Raw genomic sequence first — 27,380 nt, 5'->3', positions numbered from 1 at the left:
AGAGAGAGAGAGAGAGAGAGAGAGAGAGAGAGAGAGAGAGAGAGAGAGAGAGATGCTGTTACAGATGAAATAATTGCAACGCGTCCCCAGATGCGCAGAGAAGAGGAATCGAAAGTGGCAGCGAGTCGAGATCACCCCACGCGCTGTCTCCGTAAACGTTTTCTGTCTCGGTCGACTTTACGACGGGTCCATGTAAATTCGCCCGATTGCCCCGGTGAAATTTCGTCGAGAGAGAGGAGAGGGAGGAAGCCGTGTCGGCGGATGTAAAACGGTTACCCGTTAATGTCACGTAGCACACTATCGTTCGGCAAGGTTGGGACACTATCGAAAAGTCGACCTTTATTGTCGGAATCGGGTTCAGGGCGCCGGTGATTTCGCGCGGCCGTAAAACGCGACTTTAGGACGTCTGAGACAGACCGGTAAACGATAATTTCCACGCTCACGACGTTTTTATTGCTTATTTCCTCGATATGGATAGATCTGACGGCGGCTGCACTATCTCGCAAATCTCTTCTCTCTTCTTTTTCTTCTTCATCGCGACTGCGATTTTGCTTTGACCTACATTAGACACGGCACACCGATGTCAAATGTCGCGATCTTATTAAAAAAAAAAAAAATAATACGAAAGAAAGGAAGAAATACAACGCATCGTAGATTGAATCATATCTTCTCGTCCTGGGAAATATAATATTATTTGAAGAGAACGAAGATCGAACGAGATAATGTCCATTTCCTCTGTCGGAATGTTGTCAAAAGGGAGATAAACAAGCATAAAACTTATTAGTAGCAGCCTGCGTTGTAAAAGCGGATACAAAGAAATGCTCTTGTTATCGAGGGAAAACGAAATATAATAATGTTCAGCGGACATTCGTATGTACTAAAAGACGTCTATGTCTATGTCAAGAGAATGATGCAGGCTTCCCTGTAAGTAAATGGTCCGTCCACGGAACTTCAACTATTATTTATTATTTCCGCTATGTAACGACCAAAATGCAACACACACACACGTTCACTTATACGAAGGACGGCGAGCGTCTCGATTAAGGCGAAACTTGGTGGTCGTGAAAAATTTGCCTAATCGACGTTTGCTTTATAATCCTGCCTCGTATTTTGTCTGTAACTTTCGCGACTTTTCTCGGTTTCGCAAATTGGTTCTGCGACTCGTACCTCGCCGTCGCGCCGTTACCAATCCTTATTTTTGTAACTCTTCTCAGCAATTTGCTCAGCGCGAAACTTTCTTGCCACGTATTGGTTTATCGACCCGCGAATAAATTTGCAACTCGCCGCACTAGTCGTCATACAAATGGATAGTAATCTCCATAAGACTTCGTGGAAACGTTTCGATTGATTTGCATTCGACCGTGTCATAGGAGCCGACATAAAAGAGAGCTAGCTCTACTTCAATAGCATTTTCGAGTCCAATAGCGCAAATATAAAAATACATAGAAAAATAGTACACCGATAAGGCGCAAAAGACATAGTAACTTTTAGTAGATTTGCATTGAAGAGAAATCGAATTTGGATTGGAAGAGAGGGAGAGTTAAGGGAATGATCCGAGGAAGGAGCAGAAGAGAAAAACGAGGAGAAGTAGCTGAGACCGGAAGCGGAGAGTAACATCTCGAATGTGCAATTTCGCGCGCGGACTCGTAAAAAAGCCGATAAGTATTGGAAAACGTGATCGGGCGCAATTTCGAGGCTGGATGCACGTTGTACGTTCGAAACCTTCCCCACCCTGCGTATTCACTTGTGTGAATACACACAAAAAAAATTTCGTGTAACTTAAAGGGGACTAGACGAGAAATTCACTAACGAGAAATAATATATCTGTTAGTATGACCGAAAACATTCGTCTGAACATTCAGCTGTATTAAAACTCCGTTGAGATAACTGAAAGCATTTGGCTTTGGAATAGAAATCGAATTTTTCATCTGGTTCCCATATAACAGAAAATTTCAGTCATATTAACGAAGTTGTTTTTTGTGCACTGAGAGAAAAAAGTTTTGTTATTTTAACAAGATATCAGTACCCACGACGAATAGTTTATTGATTAAAGACAACAAACGATTCTGCAATTTTTGAGCCTCTAAATTTAGTTGCAAAGATATAGAAATGTTCCTTGAAATTTTTGTTAAAACTAACACACGTACGATGTTGCAAAACTCTTGCAAAAAGTAAATGCTGACGTCAACTGACAGCTCGAAATGTCAATTTTCCATCGCTTTCGTCACATATTAAGCAATGCTCCAATTCTCCATTTATTGCACGTCCAATTATTTCAGTGTGTAAAAGCACTTCTAATTCTGTGCAACTAATACGACATAAATTTTACAGAAAAAAGTCAGTATTCGGTCGGTAAAGTTTTCAGATATAACATTCCCTTAAAACAACAAATGATGATACATTATTTGCAACCCTATTGTGAGTGGCTATTCGATCTGTTTACCCTAACGATCAGCAAGCGTGCTTTTGTTCTGATAACCGAGGGATGTTTCTCATTGTTGCATATGCGTGCACGAGCGCATGCATATGTAACAATTGCAAACCTCGCGGACGGCTGGCGGAACTGTTTACAATAACGGCACGTATTCACCAGCAAAGTTCGGGCCGATTCAACAACTTCATCAATCGTTATCTTCCTTAACAAGCCGGTCCCACGTCTCACTGCTTCCCTGCGTCTCAATCTACCCCCTTGTTCGTCCCTTCTTTTATTCGTCAGTGGACTAAGTAAACGAGATGAGAGAGAAAAAGAGTGATCGAGTGATCAATCGAAGGGACAGCGAGGCGAAGAGATCAAACAGCGAGAGGAGAAGAGCAACTTTATTAATGCCGTCTGATACGAGAAGCCTCCGGCAGTGTGCTGTGCGTGTTGGCCGAACGAAGTGATAAATACTTGGATCTGATTTAATTCTGTACGAGACGTTAAATCGTGTATTATTACTTCTTTCTCATCACGCGGCGCGGCACGACGAGTCTCGTCTTTCGATTCGCCCCGACGTTGCTCGGCGCGTCGGACGAGACGTATGAATAGTACAGTGCCTATTTGAGCGATTCGGGGAGTAAGGGTGTAAAATACTTCTTCCACGGATCGCTAAAGCACAGACAGATCTGCTAGGAATCTTCGCCGTTATTCTAACGTAAACGATCAGACAACACACCTGTGCTATCAATTTTTCTCTTATGTTTGCAATACTAACACGTTGATTGCCATGGAGTTCATAACATTACCATCTATCCCCCCTCGCCCCCCATTAATTGTATAAAGTCATTTGTACGGAAAAAAAGGTTTGGTTGAATTAACCAAATACCTGGTCGAATATGAACGATCCAGAAATTCCGATTGAAGTAACTCGGATTCTGTTTAAGTTAACAAGATTTTTGGTTGACTTAAACAGAATTCAGGTTACTTGAATCGGAATTTCTGGATCGTTCATATTCGACCAGGTATTTGGTTAATTCAACCAAACCTTTTTTCCGCGTATAATTATATATATACATTAAGGAAAGAAATATCTAAAAGATAGTAAATATTAATTTTATGGGTATACACTTACATGTTTATTTCAATCCAAATTCTTCTATTTTAGATAGAATAAATTTTAAATAGAAAATTCAATAGAGAATAAACACGATTTTTAAACATAGTTAAATAGAATAAACAATTGTTTTCACGAATAGCTGAGCTGTTCTTTTAAGGAAAATCTTCTTATTTGAAAAATATTAGTACAAGTAAATACGTTATTAATATCTATCGCATAAATGTTACATTTTAGATATATTATCTCTTAGAATGTATAAATTAAACACATCGCCAATAGGGAAACGAATACATGCATCATAAGTTGCATTTATTTACTGTGTCTCTAATGTATTCTAACTTCAATGGCGCATTAAAATAATAAAAAAACAGCACGGCAGTAAACTGAGCGAACGAATACATGCATCATAAGTTGTATTTATTTACTGTGTCTCTAATGTATTCTAACTTCAATGGCGCATTAAAATAATAAAAAAACAGCACGGCAGTAAACTGAGCGAACGAATACATGCATCATAAGTTGTATTTATTTACTGTGTCTCTAATGTATTCTAACTTCAATGGCGCATTAAAATAATAAAAAACAGCACGGCAGTAAACTTGTTGATGTAATCATTAATTAATTATTAATGCAGAATTTAACTGTCCGCGATGTATACGCGAAGTGCTGCGGAATATCCAAATAATAATTTGTATAATAGATTTCTCGTCGAATCGTTCGCGACAACTCTACGTCGGGAGAAAATTCGCCGGGAGAAACTATCTGTAATTAAATCTGGACTTAAAATTCCGCCTAGATAGACACACTCTCTCTCTCTCTCTCTCTCTCTCTCTCTCTCTCTCAACTTGCGGTGAGTTTATTTTCGATCGGCGGGTAAACGGTGTTAGAGGGCAAGTAGGATTTTAAATTGAAAAGCGTCATTAGTTTAATTAACGTTTGCGCGTCACGACTAAATTACGTCATTCGCAACTCTAATTTCGTGTGCTCGCTTTATTGCTGCCGTGGTAAGATCAAAGTGACATTGAAGTTCGCAAAGTGCTTGTGACGAGTATAAATCCTCTAATTCTGGGAAAATGACGAAATCTATGTGTATATGTGTGTGTGTGTGTGTGTGTGTGTACGTGCGTGTGCGCGCGCGAATGTATGTGCGCCGGAGAACTCGAAAGCAATTGACTAGCTGCCGAGGAGATCTTACCAAGGGGATCGGCTATTTGCATAAACCCTAACATTTGGTTTGACCTAGCGGGCTAACCAGACGCCTACTTGACCCCCGAGCGGAATCCGTCCCCTCGCGAGCATAACACGCACACAAACTATGTGCACATTACTGGGAGCACAATTGAGCAAGCATCAGCATCAACGTCGATCAAGCGTACCCGCTTGTCCCGGCGCGTTAAATTTTCATGATTTCTCCACGATTTTTACAGAACAGAAAAGAATACTCGTGGTTGGGAATGACGGATTATTTTTGGTCCTTGACTGAGGGAGTAATTAATCACACCTTCGCGCATTCTGTAGATCGTTGTTGAGTCCCTCGAGTAGGCGTTCCACGAATCTGTTTGCTTCGCAAATTACTGTTCGGAAAATTCGTCATTATTTAATGCTCATTATCATACCAGATCTTTACTCTTCACATTGAATAACTACAGATTCGTGAGACAAGATCCAAGTAGAAAATCGCTTTGACATCGTCGACTCTCAATTCCATAATTTTTCGCATTTCAGTAACATTAATTACTCCCTACATGTAGAGAGCAATGAACTAATTCTCAATAAATGTCAGAATAAGTCCGGGATAGAAATGTGAAATGTGAAATTTGCTATCGCGTCGGGGGAGTTAATGGCGTAATCGGTCAGCGTAATATGCTACGTGTAATCGATGAATCGCGCGATCCAATATCTACGTCATCGCTAATAAAAGTAATGTCGCGAAAATCGATCTTACTTCAGAGTGACAATTAAAATTTGCCTCTCGCCAGTTTGGAGCTTGTATCCCATCTTCCCTCTGAACGCGACACGTTCGTAAGATTTTTCAATTTCCGTCGCGCGTTGAGTCTTTCGATAAAGCTTCGATTAAGGTGAAAACTGATGCGTAGTTGTTGAACCAGCACAGTCAAGAAATTTGACTCGATTATCTCGTCAAAAACTTGATTTATTATTGACGAAAACAAATTATTTATCAGGCAACTGATCATTGTCTTGTTGTTTATGGTCCTTTTCTGCACTGAGGACAAAATATTTGTTATCTGTAGCCATAATTGCGCAGAGAAATAATTATTATAAATTATGCTTAAGAAGATTATTTTTTAATTAAATTCTACTGTAATATTAGTGACAATAACCATGAGCATATTACTATCATTTTCTCGTGTCAAAACAACTAATAAAGAATATGATTGGGACTAAAAGTAATTATAATTCTCGGTAGATTAACAATTTTTTTTCTTTCTCGGTGCAATATTTTGGCAAAACTCATTATCTGCACTCGTAGACGGTGACCGGCTTACCGTCGAGGAAAGTAAGAAGTTGAGAGCCGAACTTTTTGACTTAATATCTGTTGTGTAACCCAATAAATCAACTTAAAACTCGATTTCACGTCAGTTAAAGTTTCAAGTTGAAGCGGCGTCCGAAACGGACTGTCGTGTGTTGTACGAATAACGGCGGAGCATTGTCGACGAAAGAATCCCACCTTCCCGGCTACGTCGTTACCTCCTCGCTTATATCGGCATCCGGTTGGTACAACACAAGTTACCCTGAGACGCGATCATTGTCGGCGGATGGGGCATCGGGGAGAGCTGCCAGGGATGTCCTATTTAATGGAGAGTACTCGTTCGTATTCTCCGGCGCGTCTGTCCGGGATTGTGTTAGCGATATCCTACGGAATGGAGCGTCGCGACCCGTAATTCCAGACGGAGAATGGCCGGGCGAGCGCCCACCGGTACGTCCGCGTCTCGCCCGGACGCCGTAACTGACAGATATCGTGGCACGAACAAAAGTGGAGAAGGCCAGGAACGGCCTTAAATCAGGCGAACACGGCGAATCGATTTGACACGTTGCAGCTAATAGGTACGCGGCTGTTTAACACGCCGTATAATCCTCGTGGTTACGTCGGTTTCGATTGAATCCTGATTTACCGCTCGCGTGACGTGCAGGAAGGATTTACATGACTAAGGACCAGGATTAAATTAAACTAACGATCTGGGCGCAATAGAAATTTGGGAGAAAAGAAAGATCATATGCGCATTTTGTCCCTATATACACATAGAAGAATACATACTGCATTCGATATTAGATATTTCATATTTCATTTTCAAAATATTACATATTTCAAGTATTTTCTCGTAAGTTTATGTGTCCGAAAATCTATCAGTAGAGTTCACTATAAGCACCAAAGTTATTCCAGATATATTCTGAGTCTTAGTAAGCTTAGTATTTTAATAAAGAATATTAAATTAAAACGAGAACTTAGTTTACTTATTGCTTACTAGAGTTGAGACAACTTTTTCTTCATTGAAGTTTTATGATATTCTTGTAAAGAGAATAAATTCATCATTTGGGTATATTTATAATGTATCTTTCTCAAATTTGTACAGTTCTCAAAATTGTAAATTTATATAACATTTATATAACATTTTTCTCTGTGGTCATACATTTGATCTTGCGTAATTATATATGTCCATAACGAGAAAAATACTGTTATACAAATACAAATGAAGTAAATTCTTTTGCTTCTAGCGGAATGACGTCGATATTTAGTTGAATGAAACTACTTCTTCCTTTTTTCAATTAACATCATTTTTTCCGTGTAGATATATATGGTTGTGTGTGTGTATGTGTGTGTGTGTGTGTGTGTGTATGTGATTACATAGAGAAAGAATTTATATATAAATTATACATATAATCATATATATATACATATATCATTTTTACAGAATTATATATAATCATTTTTTTCTGAGAAAACAAGAGGAAGGGTGCGGTACTCGATTTAAACTTTACTATGAACTTCGTTCTGAGTAGACATTGACGTTGTTCATGAAACTTAATTTTTAACAACCGTCCCACTCACTTTGCGTCACTTATTTGAAAGTGGGCGTTTCTCACGAACGAAACATCGTCATTACGCGAAAATAGCACTTACATTAAGCGCTTTTGGTATCTTGTCGCAGCCATCTCGATTTATGACGTCAGAAGCAAGAAGATGCATAATCCAGAATTCCTGCATTGTACGTCAAAATGAAAAGATTCGTTCAAAAAACGACACTTGATAACTAAAATATTCTGATTTTGAAATTTTCCTTTTCCTCTAAATAACTGTAAAGTTAACGTAACAATGTTCATTTTTAACGTAACAAACAATGTTCATTTTTAACCTATCTATCTCAATATCTTGTCAAGTTAATTTTATGGGTATTTATTGATTATTAGAGCAGAAGGAAAGTGTTGGGAGTATTTTAGAGATGTATTTAATCGATTGTAAGTGTCATTTTCTTAATATATCTATTTGTTTGGACGTACTTTGCAGGAATTTTGGGCACACACATTTCCTCGCTTCCGACGTCATCAATCAAGATAGCCACGGCGAGGCAGCAGGGTCTTTGTGTAAAATTGCGGACTGAGCGCTATACATTGGCAGCGAAGGCGCAGTCGATGTGAAATAATTAAGATCAAGTGATAACATAGCTACATAGACAACAAATCTCTCACGCGCGAAGCGTTGTGTAATAAATGCGCGAATCGCGTTCCGCTTTTACGCGCGAAGCTCGTGCCGCAAACGTAATTCGGATTCGCACAGGGCTCGAGCTGGAATGTATTCGCACGATTTGAATTACAACACGTCGCAAATGATTTCGTGTTCTTCGGCTCGGCGACGTGATATCTCCTCGACGATATTACGGTCTCCAAGATAAATAGCTACAGTATATATTTGTCCCTCCCCCGCCAAAATTCTATAACGAATGCGATAAGCAAGATAGAAAGTGGGATTAAAATAGCGTTTGTCACCACCCCACGTCTCGTAAGTTGGGAGAGATTAACATTGAGCGTAATCCTGCTTATGAAAGTAACAGTGTATACAGACATCGTCTGCCGAGACCCGACACCCGAGTTTATACGATTACCCGCAGAATTTCCATAAAAAATCGCCGAGTCGAAATTTTTATTCCACATCGACCCTACGAATTCCGTCGAACTTGAATAATCAATGAAGAATATCGAGACATACAGACTGTTGACCTACCTTGCTGATTATTGACCGATGCTGCAAATGCTCGTTTTCTCTATATTTAAGAAACTTGAAGAAGTACTTGTTCAAGAATTATTTAATATTTCAATAAATTTTTACTTTTTCATTCATTTTAATTATTTTTTAAATTATTTAATCCTTTTTAAATGTGCGCTTAGAAATTTCGTGATAAAATATTAAATTCCTTTTGATTTGCTAAGTAAACTACTATATTTTTTAACTCACATACTTAACAAATACAAATGAAAATTAAATTAAATTAATTTAATTAATTAATTATATTAATTGTTTTTATTATTAAATTAAATTTATTTTATTAATAATTATATATATATATTATATATATATATATATATATATATATATATATATATATATATACATATATATATTATTTTTCTCAAAATTCTTCAAAGAAAGTGACAATAAAGAGAAAAGAAATCTAGATATGCTTATTAAAAAAAAACCTTTTGTTTATGTCGCGGTTATTTTAAATCATTATTGAAGAGATTAATATTTAATGATATTTTACAATATATTTTAATAGAATTTCATCCTTAAACTGCGGGCCGCTCGGAGCAGTTGCGTTTCGATAAAGATTCAAGATCCAATTTGAAGAAGAAGATCATGTTTTCGAACATGACCAAGTTTAAAGACAGACCATTAAAACCATCCCTTCGTCGTCATTTCCTGCTTTCTGCGCGATACATTACGTTCCGCGGAAGAAACGTCGGAAAAATTAAGCGCCCGGATGCATTGAATGCACAAAACCAACACTCGCTCACTGTCATTCGCGATTGTCCAGCCGGAAAATCCCAAAAAACGCACATCCTTTGTGTGATCTTTGTAAGAAAACTTCGCCATCACCACCACGTCTTTACGACCTATCTTAGTACTTACCTTAAGCGACTACCGAACTTCTCAGATGCAATTCTTTTCGCAGAGGAATGTCTACAAAATTGCGCGCACGGGTGCATTCGATGAAAAAAAAAACCAGTCGTCAATTGCCATTCATGTTAGTTGCAGTGCTCGGCCGGAAAATCTCTGAAAACGCAAATCGTTTGTGCGGAACTCGAAAGAAGTAAGTATTCACGGACTGAAAACAAACTGCCACGATCAGTTGCAGTTTAGTTAGTCACGCTCGATAATTGCTCAATCCCATTATTACAGAAATTATACAATAATCAACAATGAGTAAAGCGTGCCTCATTATCATACGTTAATATTAATAAATAAACACGCAAATATTAATACGCGATTGGCACTTAGCGAAGTGTATTTAAAGTGTATAATTGAACAAAATTTATATTGACAGACTTTATTTAATAAGGATTAATATGTAGGTAAATGGATAAAAGAATAATACTTAATCCCATCTCTTCCTAATTTTTCTTCTTTTAACTTCTTCAGTAATATTTTAGTTTTAAAGTGAAAAAATCTCGTGGTAAAATATTAAATTTCTTTGGATTTACTTAAATTATTGTATTGTTTTTTAACTAATAGTAAATTAGATATATTTTATTATTCTACTTTACAACATTTTTCGAAGAAAATAGTAATAAGAAAATAAATCTAGATATAATTAAAAAAAAACTGCTTTGGGAGAAATTGCACAGTCATTTTAAATCACCACTGAAGAAAGTTAATGGAAGTTTTGTTGAAATTTGTAGTTTTTAAAAGAGCTGATATGATGCTAGAGAGGTAAAAATAATAGTGATATGTCCAATAATGCTGTTTATCATTAGCGATTTTACTAGATTCGGTACAATAACAAGGACACAAGTAAAAGAAGGTGTTGACTGATGTCAATAAGATCGTACTCGCGACCAAAGAGAAGCATTATTAGACATGAAATCAGCACTTGCGAGATTCCAATTATATTGGAAGGTCAATATTCATAAAGTAATGAATTCTTTAAGATCTTTGATTGAGAACATAATTAATTACAGATCCATATATTCATGAATCGTTAATCGATTATTTGGATTAATATTTTTTGTATAAAATAATGTAATAAATAAAGATATAGGTTGACAATTAATCGCAGATCAATAAAATTATAATTATACATTGAATGATGGTAAACTATGAAATTAGCTCAAAATTTTGACTAGGGTATTTTTTTATTCTCGATAAGTTCATCAAACGTTCGTTAAAAACAGAAACTTTCGGTATAATAAATGATTTGGCATACCTTGAAAATATATGATGTATCACTGTCCATGTCCTGCATCCTTCATTCTCGCTTCTGGTTCCAACATCCTGACTGGCGCTGACATTGACACTGACATTGATATTCGCGTAGACACGATTTAATCGAGGACACGTGTTAAATAACGCGATGCTGACGATAGACTAATTACATATCTAAGACACTGACGAGATGGCTTAATCACTCGAGAGGATTAATAGATAGATGACGCGACGACATACACAGCCGGTGGTATATGTGTCACCTCTTACGAAAAAATATTGTAAGAAAACTATTGAGAACAGTAGCATTTTCGTCGATTAACAAAGATACTACTATTTTAACTATTAAAAACTTATTTAAAAACTATTTATAAAATTAACGAATAGGTTTTCTATAGTTTTCCAATAGTGTTGTAATAAGTATATAGTAGTATTCTTATATTTTTCAATAGTGCTTCAACAGTTTTCCTATATTTTTCTCAATAGTTTTTTCTTATAGTTTTTTTCCATAAGGGACTCGCCGGTCCGGAACTGATTGGGAAGATCCAGAAAGTTCACGCGAAACACAGGCGAATTTGATCGCCGTGAAAATTCCGATTGTTTTGATTGTATAGAGGAGCAATAGATAACACACCGATATATACACAGTATGTGTATGTATGTGTTTACATTTCTTGCCAGTTGTTCTAATACTCTTACGCGTCGCACACTTTTTCTTTCTTTGTGACTTCGAGTCTTACATTACGTTTGAATCGAAATATTGTAAATGCCTAAGAAACATGTGAAATTAAAAGCGATATAGGAAGCGATAAAAAGCGAGCTCGCAGAATTTCAATCTGAATATTATAATTAAATATTCTTATTACGCGAGAAATTAACATCTTCTACATTTTATTCCGAAGTTCTGCGAAATTCTTTCCTCCGAAAAAGTTCGCTTTTTACCAGGCGACTATTCTTCGCTCCAAAGATGCGATGTTTTCACGGTTAACCGCGAGCTCTCAGCACTCTCACATTAACAGCTTGTGCGTCCTTCCCTCAGGGAGGAAGAGAAACGTGAATAAATAAATTTTCCACGCCGTCACGAGGCAAGCGCGCGAGGAAGGAAATCGCGTTATCGAACGGGACAGGATACTCAAAGCTTTCCCACTAACCGAAATTGTGTACGTGCCGACAGTGGAGAGAGTCATCCTTACGAAATACAGTAGGCAAATGCTTTTCGCGGAAATACCGCGAGCGGTGAAATATCGTCTTCAGTAGTAATGATTCTCCGCATCTCTCGAGCCAAATAGATTATTTCGGAAATGTGTGTCACGTTAGAAAACGATGTACGCCTTTTTACGATAAGGAAATTCCAAATCATATTTCACATCGCCACGAATAACAACGCTAAATCTAACGATTTATTTGAAGAAGCGCGAAAAATGTTCTCTTTTATTGAATAGATTTATTCCGGACCATATCGATAATTTCAATAGAATCCGTTAATTAAGACACTACGTTTCTGTGGTTCTTCAGATAAATTCTTTTCTCTGCTGCTGTGAACAACAGCGTCTACACGAAAAGAGCGATATCGTCGGCCCACACGTAAATCTAGTTGTGCAAACCAAATTCAATAGTGAAACACGAGACAACTAATTATGCGGTTGCTGTAACTACAGAGCAATTGCTGAGTTACTGGCATTTCAGCAGTGACGATATTTGGTTGCTTCAACCAGAGTGTATCCACGGTAAACGTCATTTCTAGGTTAGGGATAACGTTTATAACCGATTGCTGGTCACCGCAATCAGATTACGCAGATTACAATTTGATACAGTTAATGTACTAAAGTAACTGAGCCGTATCAACCATTATCATCGCACGAAGACAACTAGAGTGATGTAACTGTGCTGCTCGTAACTAAATATTTCTGCTTATGTGTGCGCCATTTCTGTTTTTCTTCAGTATAATTATCGCGTTCATTCGAGATTCAGATGCACATCTCTTCCGCGATATTTATTTACTTCTCTGATAAACCGTAAATTCAATCATTTCTTCTACAGTGTCCGATTGTTGCTCGCTGCTCGTGACATGTTACTTTCTCGAAATAGTCAACTGAATTAAAGTTCACTCTTAACCGGTTTATAAACCGAAGAAAACTTTGTTCGACAGTAAGAAGATATCATGGTCGGTTGGCCGACCCTATTACGAATAAACCTCCTTACTACGACTCCGGATCCACTTAAAGGATCGATTTAAGCATGTATGCTTAAATGCGTGACGCCGGACAACCTTGCGCCAGGCAAACGCGAATTTAGGTAGCTAAACTCAGTCCGGGTCGCCCGAGCAATGAGCGTTGCGAAAAAGGGGACAGTCAAATATGTACCGCGGAAAGCGCAGCAGCGTTGATTAAAAAACTAATTAAAAAGCGAGAAGTGTACAATCCGTATGTGTGTACACGAGAACCACTAGAAGTCGAAGCAGGAACTGGAACATCGCGAACGAGACGCTCGTGCTGGATGAAGCGCGCGCAGCTCGGCGTAGAAAGAAAAAAGGAAGGAGATAAATCGCGCGCGTCTCAACGACGAATTACGGACAAATTGCACCGAAGGAATTATTTTCACATTTGAAACTAAAGTATTTGGTACACACACGATTTGACTGGCATCATATTGTTGTTTGTATCAAGCGCGTGTGTTGTTGACGGCAGTTCCAGTTTTTGATTACAGTTACAAAATATTTGGTCAAACCCATTGTAACCGAATTTCAGCTCGTTATGCGAAATGTTCATTTCTACGTTGCTCAATGCGCGATGAACGTTTGCCGTGTCCATATTGGCTCGTAATTAAATCGTTTCCGTGGAATTTTGACGCACGTGTTTGCGCGGAGAACACAACGACGCGGCTAATTACTCGTAGAAGTTAGCTCCGTTAGTCCCTGGAATCTCCTTTCCCCGCTGAGTTGCGCAACTTTCTCGTTTCATTGTGCGGACGCGTTTCATTGTGCGGTAATAAAACTGGAGCGTTAAGGGGGACTCTGTAAAATATCGCGTCTATTATCCTCTTTTGACATGCAGGGGATGCTAAAAACGGCACAGCGCACATAATCGAGCGGGGACGTAGGGCCGCAGCGACGCGGTTTCGAGCTTTTTGCGACAAACGAAGAGGGAGGGAAGGGGGAGGGGAATATATTACTGCACGAAAGGACGATGGAAGCGCTCGATAGGTGCAGCAATGTAATTTGACGCGTCTATGAACTGCGCGAAGTTGCGATAATAAATATTCATCGATCAGCCAATGGTTATTAATTCGTAACGTGAACCTTGAGATCCTATTATCCTTTCCGTTAACATTCTGCATAATTATAAACGGATGAATTATACATATTCGTGTTCATCTGAACAATACACGGAGAAAAGAATTTTGCCGGATTAGCGGATTAATATCTGGTGAAACATGAACGAGTCGGAATTCCGGTTGAGGCCACCAAAACTGAAACTCCGTTCAAGTTTACAAGATACTGGTTGTAACTAAAGTCTTGTTAACTTGAACACAGAATTTTAGTTCGTTCATATTTCATCAAACATTCGATTGATTTAAGCAAATTTCTCTTCTTCTGCGTAAGAAAAGCACGCAACGAAAATATACAAATACGATCCTATACTATTTATGCGAAATATGTGGCAAAAGGGATGAATTTTTTAAGTCTGCATGAAAAAGAATGTTTGGTTGGATGAACGAAGCATCCGGTGAAACATGAACGAATTGGTTAAAGTTACCAGAATCCTGTTCGAATTAACCAGAGATCTTGTTAGCTTGAACGGAATTCTAGTAGCTCCAATCGGAATTTTTGGTTCGTTCATATTTCACCAGACATTTGCTTAATCCGACCAAATTATTCCTTCCGTGTGCGAAGAAGCCGGGGACTAAAGTTCATAAAGTTCGCACTCTAATCGTGCATTTAACTCTAAATACGCGACCAGAATACGAATTCAGATTGCGTTAGCTACTTTCGTCTTTAAAGCTTAATTCTCAAAGAGCACAACACAGGCTTCACGTGCTGATGATAGTCGGTGAATTACGTCCCCAGTAAAGCATATTTCAGAGCGTGCGCGTCTCTGCGTGAAATATACTTGTCGCTCTTGTTTTATTTAAGTGAAATTACAGAACTCACACGCGCGCGTACAAATGTATTAACGATATTTATACGAATAGCGTATTCAACATTAATCGAATGCCACGAGCGATCAAGAGGAATAAATCGTACTTTGAAGACACTTCATCGAGTTGTTCTTTTCTTTCTGGTTTTTTCCAATTCGCGAAAGTATCGGGACCAAGTTCAAAGTCTTTGGTGAATGCGGGCGAAAATAAAACAGGTCGAGCACACCGAAAGGGAAAAACTCTGGAACTCTTTGTCACGTAGCGCCGATAAATTACAACGCCGAAAGTTGCGGGGCCGAAAAACGCTCGACATTAATTCGCTATAGAGGCAGTCACGTTGTGTAATTACAACGGGAAAGAAATCCTAATGTGACCATGAGTGACATGCAATTTCCATTAGAGACATTCCACCAGCAAATCGATGCCGCATTCTCGACATTCGGTATAACGATTGCGATATCGAACATCACCGTAGGAAATGCCTGCGTCCTTTTAATTGCTCACAGTGCTCAATCCACACGAAGAGTGATCTCCAATTAATCCGACCGAATTTACAAGTATATGAACATATGTGAAGAGTTTCGTGAAAGTCATCTTTTAAAATAAAAAGAAAACTACAAAATAATAGCATATTCTTTAATATTAAAATCTACTGCGAAATAAACACCAAGAGTATCCATTTTATTTTATATTCTACCTTAAACTCTAATTTTTTTGGTTGCAGACACGCACACACAAAAATACGTTATTCAAGTTTTAAAGCTATAGTTTTATAACTACGAAATACTGGATTTCTCGGCAAACTTCAAAAAGACAAAGAAAGGAAATATCACATTTGTGTTTGTGTCCTTTTGCTTTCGTCCTTTTGCTTGCTCTTTGAACACACAAACGTGTGTTACAATCTCCTCTCTGTATACCGCCTCTCGTAGATGTGTGTATTCTTCATTTATCGAGAAGAATTCCTTATTTCGAAATTACCGGCGTATTGTCGACGAATTGCCAACAAAACCGCAGGACGTCTTGATTCGCGTGACTATTAGAATTTCACGCACGGAGCTAGCCAAACAACCCCTTTCAGACCCGCATAATATCAGCCGTGAATTGGCGCCTCTCCTCGCGCCTCCTGACCATAGTTCGAGGTCGATTAATTTCCCTTGCGACGCCGACTTGTGATCCAACTCGGGCCCTTATTTCTGACAGTCGGCCAATCGACCCTGTCCAGAGCGGGAATATCGTTGACAAGTACATATTGCGCGAAAACGTGCCGCTGTAAAATGCTCTTTATTGAGTCTGTAATCCGCCAGCTTTCATCGGTACACGAAGCTCTCCACACGGAGTTCCCTGAATATCAAGCTTCGAAGATGGAGATAGTTAACGAAACGTCCACTTCTACTTAATTTCCACTTCAATAGACTCTCGTGTGTAGTTAAGGCAGCGAAACGATTAATTTCACGGAAATTGCGAAGGATCGTGAAACTAGCTATCCAATTCTCAAGAAGGAAAGTTCCACGCAGGACTTGAAATCGATCGGAGGAAAGTGTCGTTGGGACCATTCCAATAGAATCTCCCACACTCTCCTCGCCTCAGATACCTAGAAATTACACCTCTATTGTGCCATGTAATAACGATCGCTTCTTGAAAGATCTTTAGTTGGATCTTCGGTAAACTATAGAGCCTGTTAATGAATGATAACGACAGGAATACGTCGACGCCGAATAATTACCCAGCCCATCGCCGATAAGACTCACCAGCGCTGAGTTTCGGGTGTAAATATGTATTACACGGATACAATCATATTTGTATGTACGAAGAATGGTGTGCGTGCGCGCCCCGCGATCTAAGATTAATTACCGAACGTGCTACTTTACTCTCTCCGCAAATGAAGCGCGAACTATTTGAAAAACAAATTTCTCAGCCCCCTATCCGGCGCGTAATTAATTTCACCGACCATCCGCATTATTGATCCGTAGATTTTCGGAGACGTGACGACGCACTGATGACTCTGAACGCGTCAGACGAGGCACAAACATGCCTCTGCGCGTCCCACTCGCGATGTGTACTTTACTTTTCAAACGCAGAACGTCAAAGGGATGCAACGATCCATCCAATCTTCACCCACCCATCTTCGTGCCTTCAGGCCGTTCCTTCGCCACTCGCTCTGGACCTCTCGCTCTTCTTCGTCCTTCGCGCGCGATAATTCAGAAAATCTATTTTACCGGGGTTTTTTTTTATTACCGGCCATTATTTACAGCGGACATGCTTAGCAAGGGTCGCCTCCTTCGGATCCTGGAATACGTCGATAATGCTTAATCGTAGAAACGAGAATTTCTCCTCACCTCAGTGTGTCGAAAATTCCAGACGGTGCCAGCCAGTAGCTAGTAAGAGGGTGCGCGAAAGGGTGGTCGGTAAAATCCGACCTTAGCTCGGTTATCAGTTGATTGGCGTCGCGTTGGCATTGGTTAACACTCGTTGGCATTGACTAACGTTTGTTTATTTGTTTGTTGACGTTCGTCGACATTGATTGACGTTGACTGATGTTAGGTTGAACAAAAAATACTTCAATAACAGAGGCACTCTCGTCATATTTTCTCTAAAAGTATCATGTCTTCGGGAATGGAAAGAGTCCACGTCTGAAGAACTGTTCAAAGACACTCCATACGAGAGAAATGCTCAATGAGTCACAAGTAAGAATCTTCATAATTGCTCCTTAATCCGGATCACAATGCGTCCCCGCCGATCGCAACAATAAAGGGAATCTAACAAAGAGGAAGAGTGCCTTTGAATGGGGGCTTGCGTCTTAGGTTCTTTTCAAGCTGCATTTCTCGTATGGCAAAAGCTGAATTCACGCAGAATGATGGAAAATCTTGAACGTCAAGTACGCGACTCCCGGATTATCGTAAAATTGAACTTCTCCTCTCCGGTCTCGGCTGTGAAAACGTTCAACGATAATTTTTTATCGTCAAGCGCGGGTAACGATCGTCACGGGTAAAATCTCGCGTGCAAATTATAGTCATAAAAAGGGAAGCATCCATCACTCGCGATCGTCGTTTATCGGCGTAATGAACGTTTTAACTCTTCGAATGAGGGAGCTTCCGCGCTTGAACATAAAACTGTTCGCCGCATAAGTTACACCTTGCAGTCCTTTTAATACTAATTATGTAATATTCATTAAATATGTGGCAAGCATAGAGTTTCACAAGTTCTACAAACTAGATACTTAACAATGATTAATCATTTGTACGTTATTGCACGCGTCGCCTGCTAGTGATATAAGGTTACATATAATTAAAGACCTAATTAACAGCTTAAATCTTACTAAGACTTAACAGAAATTTTTTTCTTCTGGATTTTTTAAAGCACAATGAAATTTTAGAAGAATAAAATAATTCTTCAAAAAAGAATTTTCCCTTAATAAACTTAATTTTCCCTTAATAGGAAAAATTAAAATTTTCCGAACATCGCTTGTATGCAAAATCGCGCGAGATAATCTACTTCCTACTTTCCTTAAATCTGAGACTGGAAGAATTACGTTATTGTAAGAAGGGGATATTACAGTGTTGAAAGGAAAATATTTTCAAACGTTCATGCTTCCGTTCACAGGCTATGAGAAATGAAGTCGGCCATTATATTTGTAAGGTATCGACACGCGAATACAATCGCGTTCACGGTCAAATGACAATAAATCCGATGGGGATTTGAAATTAAAATGTTCGGATACAAATGGCTCGTTATCGACGGAGATCGATCGGCATTATCGCGACGCAAAATTCGCGCGTCGATTTACGATGTCGGGAAACTCGCGCTAGAATCGTATTAATCTCCCGCTACGAATCGTTCGACGGCCGCCAACAGCTTAAATCCCCCGACCATCCGTCGCCAATAGCTCACCGTCTTATCCCGCGAAATCTCACGAGAGAATCTCTTGAGAAAAATAAGAGGGATTAAAGCGATTGCGGCGTAAAAGAAAGAGAGAGAGGGGGAGGGAGACAGAGAGAGAGAGAGAGAGAGAGAGGAAGCGGGCGGTGGAATATGGAACTTGAGAAGTAGTTCCTTTTGTCGCGTTTGGTATATAATTTTCAACTTCGAGACCACCGAAACTTTTCACTCACTTCGCTCGTGTTCCTTCGACTTTCCATAATAAATTATGAAATTGCGAATGCTCAGTTTCTTCGAGTTCGGGCTTTCAGGTCATCATTATCATTCCTCGGTGGTATCGTAACTTTAAAGATTGGGGATTAGGACAACCCTTATTGTCGCAATAACTTCATTAACGTATGAGTTATTTTACGAACGGATGAAGGAAGAGCTGTGTCATATCGTCAGCTCGTGTGACATCACGTTTCATCGTGTCGTGTTACGCAGGACATGATTTTTTAGAGTGCTGATGAACACATCATTGAGAAGATCACCTAAACCCATTGAGACCTATATTAATAGCCGTTACTTGAAACTTGCTTTAGGTGAAATATTTAGGCCCGATTTTTCAATAGCAGTTTAAACTTCAAGTTTAAATTCTATTCTAACAATGCGTTTTTGTTTAAACAGAGTTTAAGTTAAAATCTAAGTTTAAACTATTATTGAAAAACCGGCCCTTTATTCAGAATCAGACTTTTATTCAGAATCAGGTCCAAGTTTACCAATTAGGTTATAATATATGTGACATTTTTATACTAGTAATCGTGCAATTCAACTAAAAAAATTTTATGTAACTCTGAATTGAAATTTGAGATTATTTCGCGCGTTTCAAGTAATAACTGTTAACACGGGCCTCAGAGTTGGATGTAAGTTTTTCAGCTGAATCACGATTATAAATGTAACGTCGCATATATATCGTATGACTAATTCAAATATAAATCTCAAATATAAACCTCAAATCTAACTCTAGATGTATATCTGAATATTTTATGCGAGAGATTCAAGAAACGATTATTAATGCAGGCCTGAGATATTGAGAAGATCAAAAAAGTCTGAATGATATTTACAAGTTACGTATTATGCGGATTCAATATTGCGATAGATAGAAGTAGAGCGCGAGGGACAAAAGTAAGATTAAATTTGATCCGTACTGAGGTGCTCATTCCCTTCAGTTAAGAAAATTAAAGGAGACTGACAAGGAGACTAGCAACACTGACGCTGGTACATCCTGCATAAAAACAACGACGTCCGTGACAACAGTTCTCCGTTTCTCAGCTCGTGCCATCTCATTTTCCGTATTTCGTGTTATCTCCGTGACATGCGCTTCTCTAACCGGAGCAATGTCGTATATGCTTGCCTCTACAGCGGCCTCGAGTGCGCAAACGAAGAACAAAGGATGACGATCCCTAAAGAAATATGCAAAAGGCCGGAACGCAGTGGCCATCATCGTTTCTTCCTTTCTTGAAATCTAGATGCGAAATACGGGAATGATATAAGTACCAAAGGGATTGTTAAATAAACTTATTTAATTAAATAAGATAATTTATACAGTACGACCCAAATCTACAGAGAATTCGAGTTCAAGCGATAATTAAAGATAATTAAAACTTAACATTTCTTGAAATACCATTTCTTGTCAAACGACGTTTAATTTTATGTTCTGACATAAAAGAGCCATCTAATTGCATCTCTTAACGGGATGTCGGTATTATATTCAAACACGATTTTTATTCAACCACTCTGTGTAATTAAAGAGCGTCACAGTCATAAGGAAAGTTGTCGCGTGTTGAGAGAATGAAAGTGAGAGCGAGAGCGAGAGTAAGAGAAAGAAGGAAGGAAAGAGAGAGAGAGAGAGAGAGAGAGACTGTGGTGAGAGCGATAAACATTTTCAAGAGGAATTCTAATGGTACCTCGAGGGTGAATACTAGATGAGGCTAATTGGGTTGGACGACGACGATGTCCATTGTTCAGTCTGCATATCGCGTACGACGTGTAGGAGTCAGTAAATCTTATCAATGAAATTAACGTGGATAGCGGGCGCCATGAAAGCAATTACGCGGCTGAGTCCCTCGCTTAACAGTATTATTGCGTTATCGTATGTTTCTTCGTGGTGGTCGCTTAACGATCCATTATCGGGGAGTTATTAAGCTGCCGAAGCAGAGTGCGGTGCTGAATTATTGAAGAGGAGCGCTCTATTATACTTCGATTACGGTTTGCTCTCATGTTTGTTGATTAATGCGACGCATAACTACACACAGAAAAATGCATATGGCATTCAAGCGAATGTTGCTTGTTTCAAATATTTGTATAAGTTTGTATATCCGCAAGTCTGTCACGAGTTCATCGTAAATATCAAATTTATTTCAAATAGATTCTAAATCCTAACAAGTTTAGCATTTCAATCAGGAATATTAACTCAAATCGGGTTACTTATTACATAGAACTGAACTAACATTTCTTTGATGAGGTTCTATTCTTGTAAAGAGAATGAATATGGAAAGTTGTTTATATTTCAACAAAATAAAATTTACACGTATTATGGAAAGAAAAGTCGCACAAACACAAAGAGAAATGTATAAATGTCACAAACGACGTATTAAGTATTTTTTACATTATCCTCGGTTAAAAAGGCTCAAACTCCTCTTGTTAGCTTATTTTCATTTTACTTCCATTTTCTAACGAATGTATCGGACTGTTTGCATATCTCTCAAAAGAGAATCGTAATGATCTAGTTCTTTGTGAGATAAACCGGGCCGTAGAATCCGAGTTCGATCTAGGAGTAATCGGTTTATAGCCTGGAAGATTATATTGGAAAAGAAAAAAGGACAGAAAAATCGGAAAATCATGAGAATTAAATGACGTGAAATCGAGTTAAGGAGATCGAGTTCATTTAATAAGTGAATTGCGCAGATTAATTTAAGACTGTCCCTGACGTATCGCTGAAAGATGCTGTGCTCGCTATTTGTTGGTGGTGTCTTCTACCTACATAGAGGAGGGCGTCTTTGTTCCTCCAGCGTTCCTCCAGTGATCCAGATTTATCGCGATAAAATGGTAAAACGGGTTCACCGGATCCGATCGTAGATCATGTTTATTGTTCGCCGAAATGGCGATGCCGTGAGGAAACCGCAAATAGGCAAACTCGACTTACAAGATGCTCCAAGATAGTCGAACATATCTCTTCTCTCGAGATATTTACACGAGAGTTCTGAGGAAGAGATCGATCAGTAGAAGAAGAATTCTCTAACAGCCGAATAAAAATGAACTTTTGTATCTTAATTACGTGCGAAATTAAAGATGTTGTTATTTAACGATGTTCGGATCGCCGCGCTTCCTCGTCGGCTAAATCTCTTCGCCATCAGCTAACAGCTCGCAATCCCGGCGCTTTCGCGTTTCAGGTAACCTGATGGTGATCTTCGTGGTGACGTTTTCCCGCCGGTTGCGCAGCATCACGAACTTCTTTCTGGCTAATCTGGCGGTCGCGGACTTCTGCGTGGGTATATTCTGCGTCTACCAGACACTCACCAACTATCTGATGAACAGCTGGCAACTGGGCGACTTCCTCTGCAAAGTGTATATGTTTGTGCACGCGCTCTCCTACACGGCGAGCATACTTATCCTAGTGGTAGTGTGCACGGAGCGTTACCTGGCCATCGTTCATCCCATCAAGTGTCGGTCCATGTTGACTAGAAGTCGCCTCCGGATGGTGATAGGCGTGGTGTGGATCTTGGCGGCCGTTTACGCCTCGCCGAGATTCTTCTACGTCGAGACCATCAGCAATCGTCTCAACACCGGCGACGTCGACATCATCTGCGTGGCCAACATCAAGAAGCACAACAAGAACGTCCTGGACGTGGTGAATCTGGTCTTTCTCTACCTCCTGCCGCTCTTCCTCATGTGCTGCTTGTATACCAGAATCGCCGTGGGTCTTTGGAGAAGCGGCGCGACCCTCGGGGGGCCCGGTCTGGTCGCCCGCAGTAGAAACGGCAGGGTCCATCATGTGCACACCTCCAGTAAGAACGTGCTGAGAGCGAGACGCGGTGTTATCAGGTATCTCTCTATTTCCGCAACATGCGCGATACAATAGTGTTCTGTTTCTCCAATTTCCGTCTCGCCGGAGCCAATGTCCGTTCGGGCGGGGTACGTGTTCCTTTCGGCGCTATATTTGTAATGATATTCGGGTAAAATGTCAATAATACTGACAATATCGAGAATATTGACATTATTGAGAAAATATACTATTCTCCTGGCTAGTTTATTGACGCAAGTTCGGTTCTATACTTTGCGCGTCTCAGTTAATTCTGCGAAGTTCCAAGGCATTGGAAAGTTAAAATCATAAAGTTATTTGGAAGGTTAAAATCAACGTTCAGATATTGGGAAACTTAGTTATAGACTGTACAGGGTATCAATTAATAACCCGTTGTATGCAAGTAGAACTTATCAAACTAAACACAAAATTCCTCTACCACTTCGCAAACGACTATGTAAAATTTTCAGTTATTAATTAAAGAAAATTATTATATTATAATAGGATCGCGCACGATTACGCCCCAATATTCCAACTGTCAAGGCACCCTGCACATTGGAATCTCATTTCCCCTAATATATCACACAAACAGATTTTGAAAGTTTCGCAATAAAAATGGTTGAAGTCATTCGGGAAAACCGCTGTTTCGGCTTCGAAAGGTGAAACTTCGCGGAACGTAGATCATCTCGAGAAGGTCGACCCGATCGCACCCGACCAACCCTCTCTCGCCACTGTTTCGCAGAATGCTGATCGCCGTGGTGATGATGTTCGCCGTGTGTAACCTGCCTCAGCAGGTGCGCATCGTGTGGCGGCACTGGGGCCCGAATTACGACCGCACGTCGAACTTCAGCTCTCTGCTGACCGTGTCGACCTTCCTGGTCTCATACATGAACTCCTGCCTGAACCCGCTGCTGTATGCCTTCCTGTCGCGCAACTTCCGCAAGGGGATGCGCGAGCTCCTACACTGCAAGGGCGCCAGAGCGCACGGCAGCGGTCTGGCGATGGCCTGCGCCGGTGGCGATCAGACTCGCCACGAGAACGGTGTCAGCACGCATTTGCCTCACAGCTCGGTGGTGCGGCTGAGCTCCGTTCAGGATAGCCCGTGCACCACGCAAATCACCCGGCAGAGCACCTACGGCCGGAACACCTAGTAAACTGTCGTCCTCGGCGCGAGCGGATCGCGAGGCTCTCATCCACAGATCGTTCCAAAACGGGAGCCGGCGGAAGCCTTCTCGAGGAAACGAGCGAGCGGCATTTTTGCAGAGTCTACTTCGAGGCGGCACGTTCATCCCGAGAAGCCTGGTCAGGACGCTGTGTCGAGAAATCAGTTTGTAACCTTTCGAATCGAATTGGACGACGAGTTCGCGAGAAACATTGATGATTCTGGGACAGCCTGCGTATAGACAACTCTGACGCCAAGCATTAACGAGGTGATCCTAAAAAATATTTTGTCGTGAGAAAACTGTATCTCTTACGGCGCACGAATCACTTTTGGTACCATTTGTATATCGGTACCATTTGTATAAGGAATCGAAGGCCTTGTTTTCAGGGAGCCTCGGTTTCTCCCGGAGATCCACTATTTTAGCTTTTCCAAAAGGAACGATGATCCAACATTTCGAATTGTACATATAAATGATAGAAAACAAAGCTCGCGGTCCCTGATTTTATATTTTTTAAAATAATTATAACTAAAATTCATGACGTTGTAATTTATAATATTCTCCTTCTCGATTACATAAATGTATAAAAATTATGGGCCCGCGCTGCTCTCAAGTACTGACGTACTTTATCTTCAACATAGAAGAATGATTTTTAAAGTGTTAGATTCACAATTTAGAGTCCGATCTGTTCTGAAAATCGGCTTTGCAATGGTGCGCGAGCCGTTTCGAAGCAGGCTACCATGCTCGCAATGACGCATGAATTGCAGCTCAATTTCTTACTGATGCGTGATGCTGTAACCGTAGTCTCGGTTCGCATTGCAATCGCAGGAATTGCCACGTCTCGGGAACAAGATACCTCGATAACGATAGTTCTTACCGCATGAAAGAGAGAGAAAGCGAGTGGGTTAGACCGACGAATTTGCTAGCGACCAAATGGTGTCAGTGGCATGCAACTTTGTCGGGGGCTATGTGTGCGTGCGTGCGTATGTGTGTGTGTGTGTGTGCGCGCATGTGCACGTGTATGCGCAGTAAAACTGGATACGGAGCTTAATCGGAGCTTATTCACAGCGTATTACGTATTCCCACTTCCACTCCTATTCTTTGTCCCTCGGCATTTAAACAATACAGACAGAAGCTATTGTTAGTTCCGTCTGTTGTTCCGCTCGGTTTAACACCGCACCTCAAGTGACAACAAGAAACAGCATTACGCAACCGAAATACGATGATCGATATTCACATTTGCGTTCGAGAGCGTTACGTGCGAGAGGACATTGAATCTAGGAAACTTTAATACTATAGACTGCCTTTTTCTAATAAATAGTTTCTGTCGATTGATTGAAACGACCCGCAAAGTAAGATAATTATAAATCGGAAACAGTTTGCTTCAACATCTTTGTAAATCAAGATAAATTTACAAAGATCATCTTTGAAACTTTGAAAGACACGGTATATTATACTTTTAACTGAAACAAATAGTATAAACATACGAAAATGTTTGTAACAACAAGAAACACGTGTGAATGAATATTGTGTGAACTGTCGGAGAATTATCGGATTATATTAATATCAAATAATTAGCATATAATAATAAAAAAAGTTTAAAAAATGGGACGTGACACTTGCCATAAATATTTACTAAGAATTCGTTTATCATTCGTTGCGTTTATTAGATTATTTATTTATGAGATGGATTATAAGTGTAGTATATCGAAAATATGCGATTTTACCTCGAAAAAATTGGGAAAAAATCGATATTCAATTCCACTACATTACGGGAAAGCTCAAATTTCTATTCGACGAATATGTCCATGCTTAAATTTATTGGCGTTACGTTCGCGTGTCATCGAAAACGATTTATTTTTGGGACCGCGAATGCTGATGCATCTTCTAACGAATTAGTTCCTAAACGAGAAACAGGACGATAACGATCGAATCGCCGGAAACACATCACATACCAACAATTTATTTGCATTGGCAGCAAGCTAATTGGCCCGACGCGAAAACAGAGATACAATCTGCGGTGATGGATCCCAGTGGGAAGGATAATTTTCCCGACGTGTTGGAGCAAGCATTCGCTTGTATCGCCTTCGATTTTTGGCACTCACCAATGTTCGGTTTATGCCACGTCGAAAATGCACGATAAATTACGACAACATGAATATTTGAAATCCGGGCTACGTTTTCGCGTAATATAGACGAGCGTTGATACAGTCCATTGCATTTATAAAATAATTCAATGTCTATATCTTGTCTTTACAACAGCTTAGCGCTCACACAGTTCATCGTTAATTTTCTAATTAACCACATTGTCAACGCAAAAGTAAGAATCGACTTCCCAATGCTGTTTCTATCTAAGATCGGAAGGATATTCGGTGGGATACGTCGTATAAGACCGAAGCTCGTTTCTCTGAAGAATCTGTATAGCGTGTAACAAGTCGATTCGGGCCGTGAAACACTGTATGCACGCGAGGTGCAAATTCGTGCGGCTTGATGGATTGCGAAGGTCCACGGCAGTTTCTAAATTAAAGCACTTTTAGAAACGTAAGCAACACTTCGACGCGACGCCGTCTAATTTACCCGAGAAAGAAGTTTTCCCGACCGAGATGTGTACATACGCATATATACATATGCGTGTGCGTATGAGCGTGTGTACGTGTATGTGTGTGTGTGTATATATTTTTTCCAATGTGGACGCATATACTTTTGACGGCGTGTCACCAAATTTGCATCCCTCCCCTCAAGTTTGTAAATCGCAAATTTGCATACCCTACATGCAAACAGCCCCATCGTCGTTATTTTTCACAGTCGAATACGATTATTGACGCGTGCGTTTCCGAGAGGCACGTTGAATAAAATCAATTCTGAAGGAAATTGCTCTGCAATCTTCATTGTAAATTTCCTCGACCCGACGGTTTTTTTTTTTTCTTTATTCAACGACAAGAAGATCAACAATATCGAGCGAAATTATTTATCATAGACTTTAAATCTTTAACACTTCGTGTATATTCGTAACCAGACCATTTGAATCGAAATTCTGTCAAACAAAAGTGTATTGTGACACTTTTGTTAAGTAGAATTGATATCAGTTTCCGTCGACTCCAACTACGTTATTGAACGTTGCGAACGAATGAAACTAATTGCTCTAATTACAAGTACAAATCGGATTTTAC

General features: G+C 39.7%; 1 protein-coding gene across 4 annotated transcripts in view; it reads left to right on the top strand.

Annotated features, from left to right (window-relative positions):
• LOC116846599 (trissin receptor) overlaps positions 1-27,380 on the top strand; it is a 92,404-nt gene that overhangs the window by 40,195 nt on the left and 24,829 nt on the right. For 3 of the 4 annotated variants that reach the window (XR_004378528.1, XR_004378527.1, XR_004378529.1), the window contains exons 3-4: positions 22,422-23,073; positions 23,793-24,480. Coding sequence is in view for 1 of the 4 variants with exons in the window: in XM_032820658.1 (XP_032676549.1) it covers positions 22,422-23,073; positions 23,793-24,201 (1,061 nt within the window). In the remaining 3 variants the exon portion in view is untranslated. Of the gene's footprint in view, positions 1-22,421; positions 23,074-23,792; positions 27,050-27,380 lie in introns of those variants that run through there. The other variant, XM_032820658.1, reaches the window with a different exon arrangement.

Source organism: Odontomachus brunneus, unplaced genomic scaffold (genome assembly GCF_010583005.1).
Source record: "Odontomachus brunneus isolate Ranch 3 - 2012 unplaced genomic scaffold, Obru_v1 Obru_scaffold_066, whole genome shotgun sequence".
Lineage (NCBI taxonomy): Eukaryota > Metazoa > Arthropoda > Insecta > Hymenoptera > Formicidae > Odontomachus > Odontomachus brunneus.
Note: the sequence above shows the minus strand (reverse complement) of the source record. Positions and strands in the feature narration are given on the sequence as shown.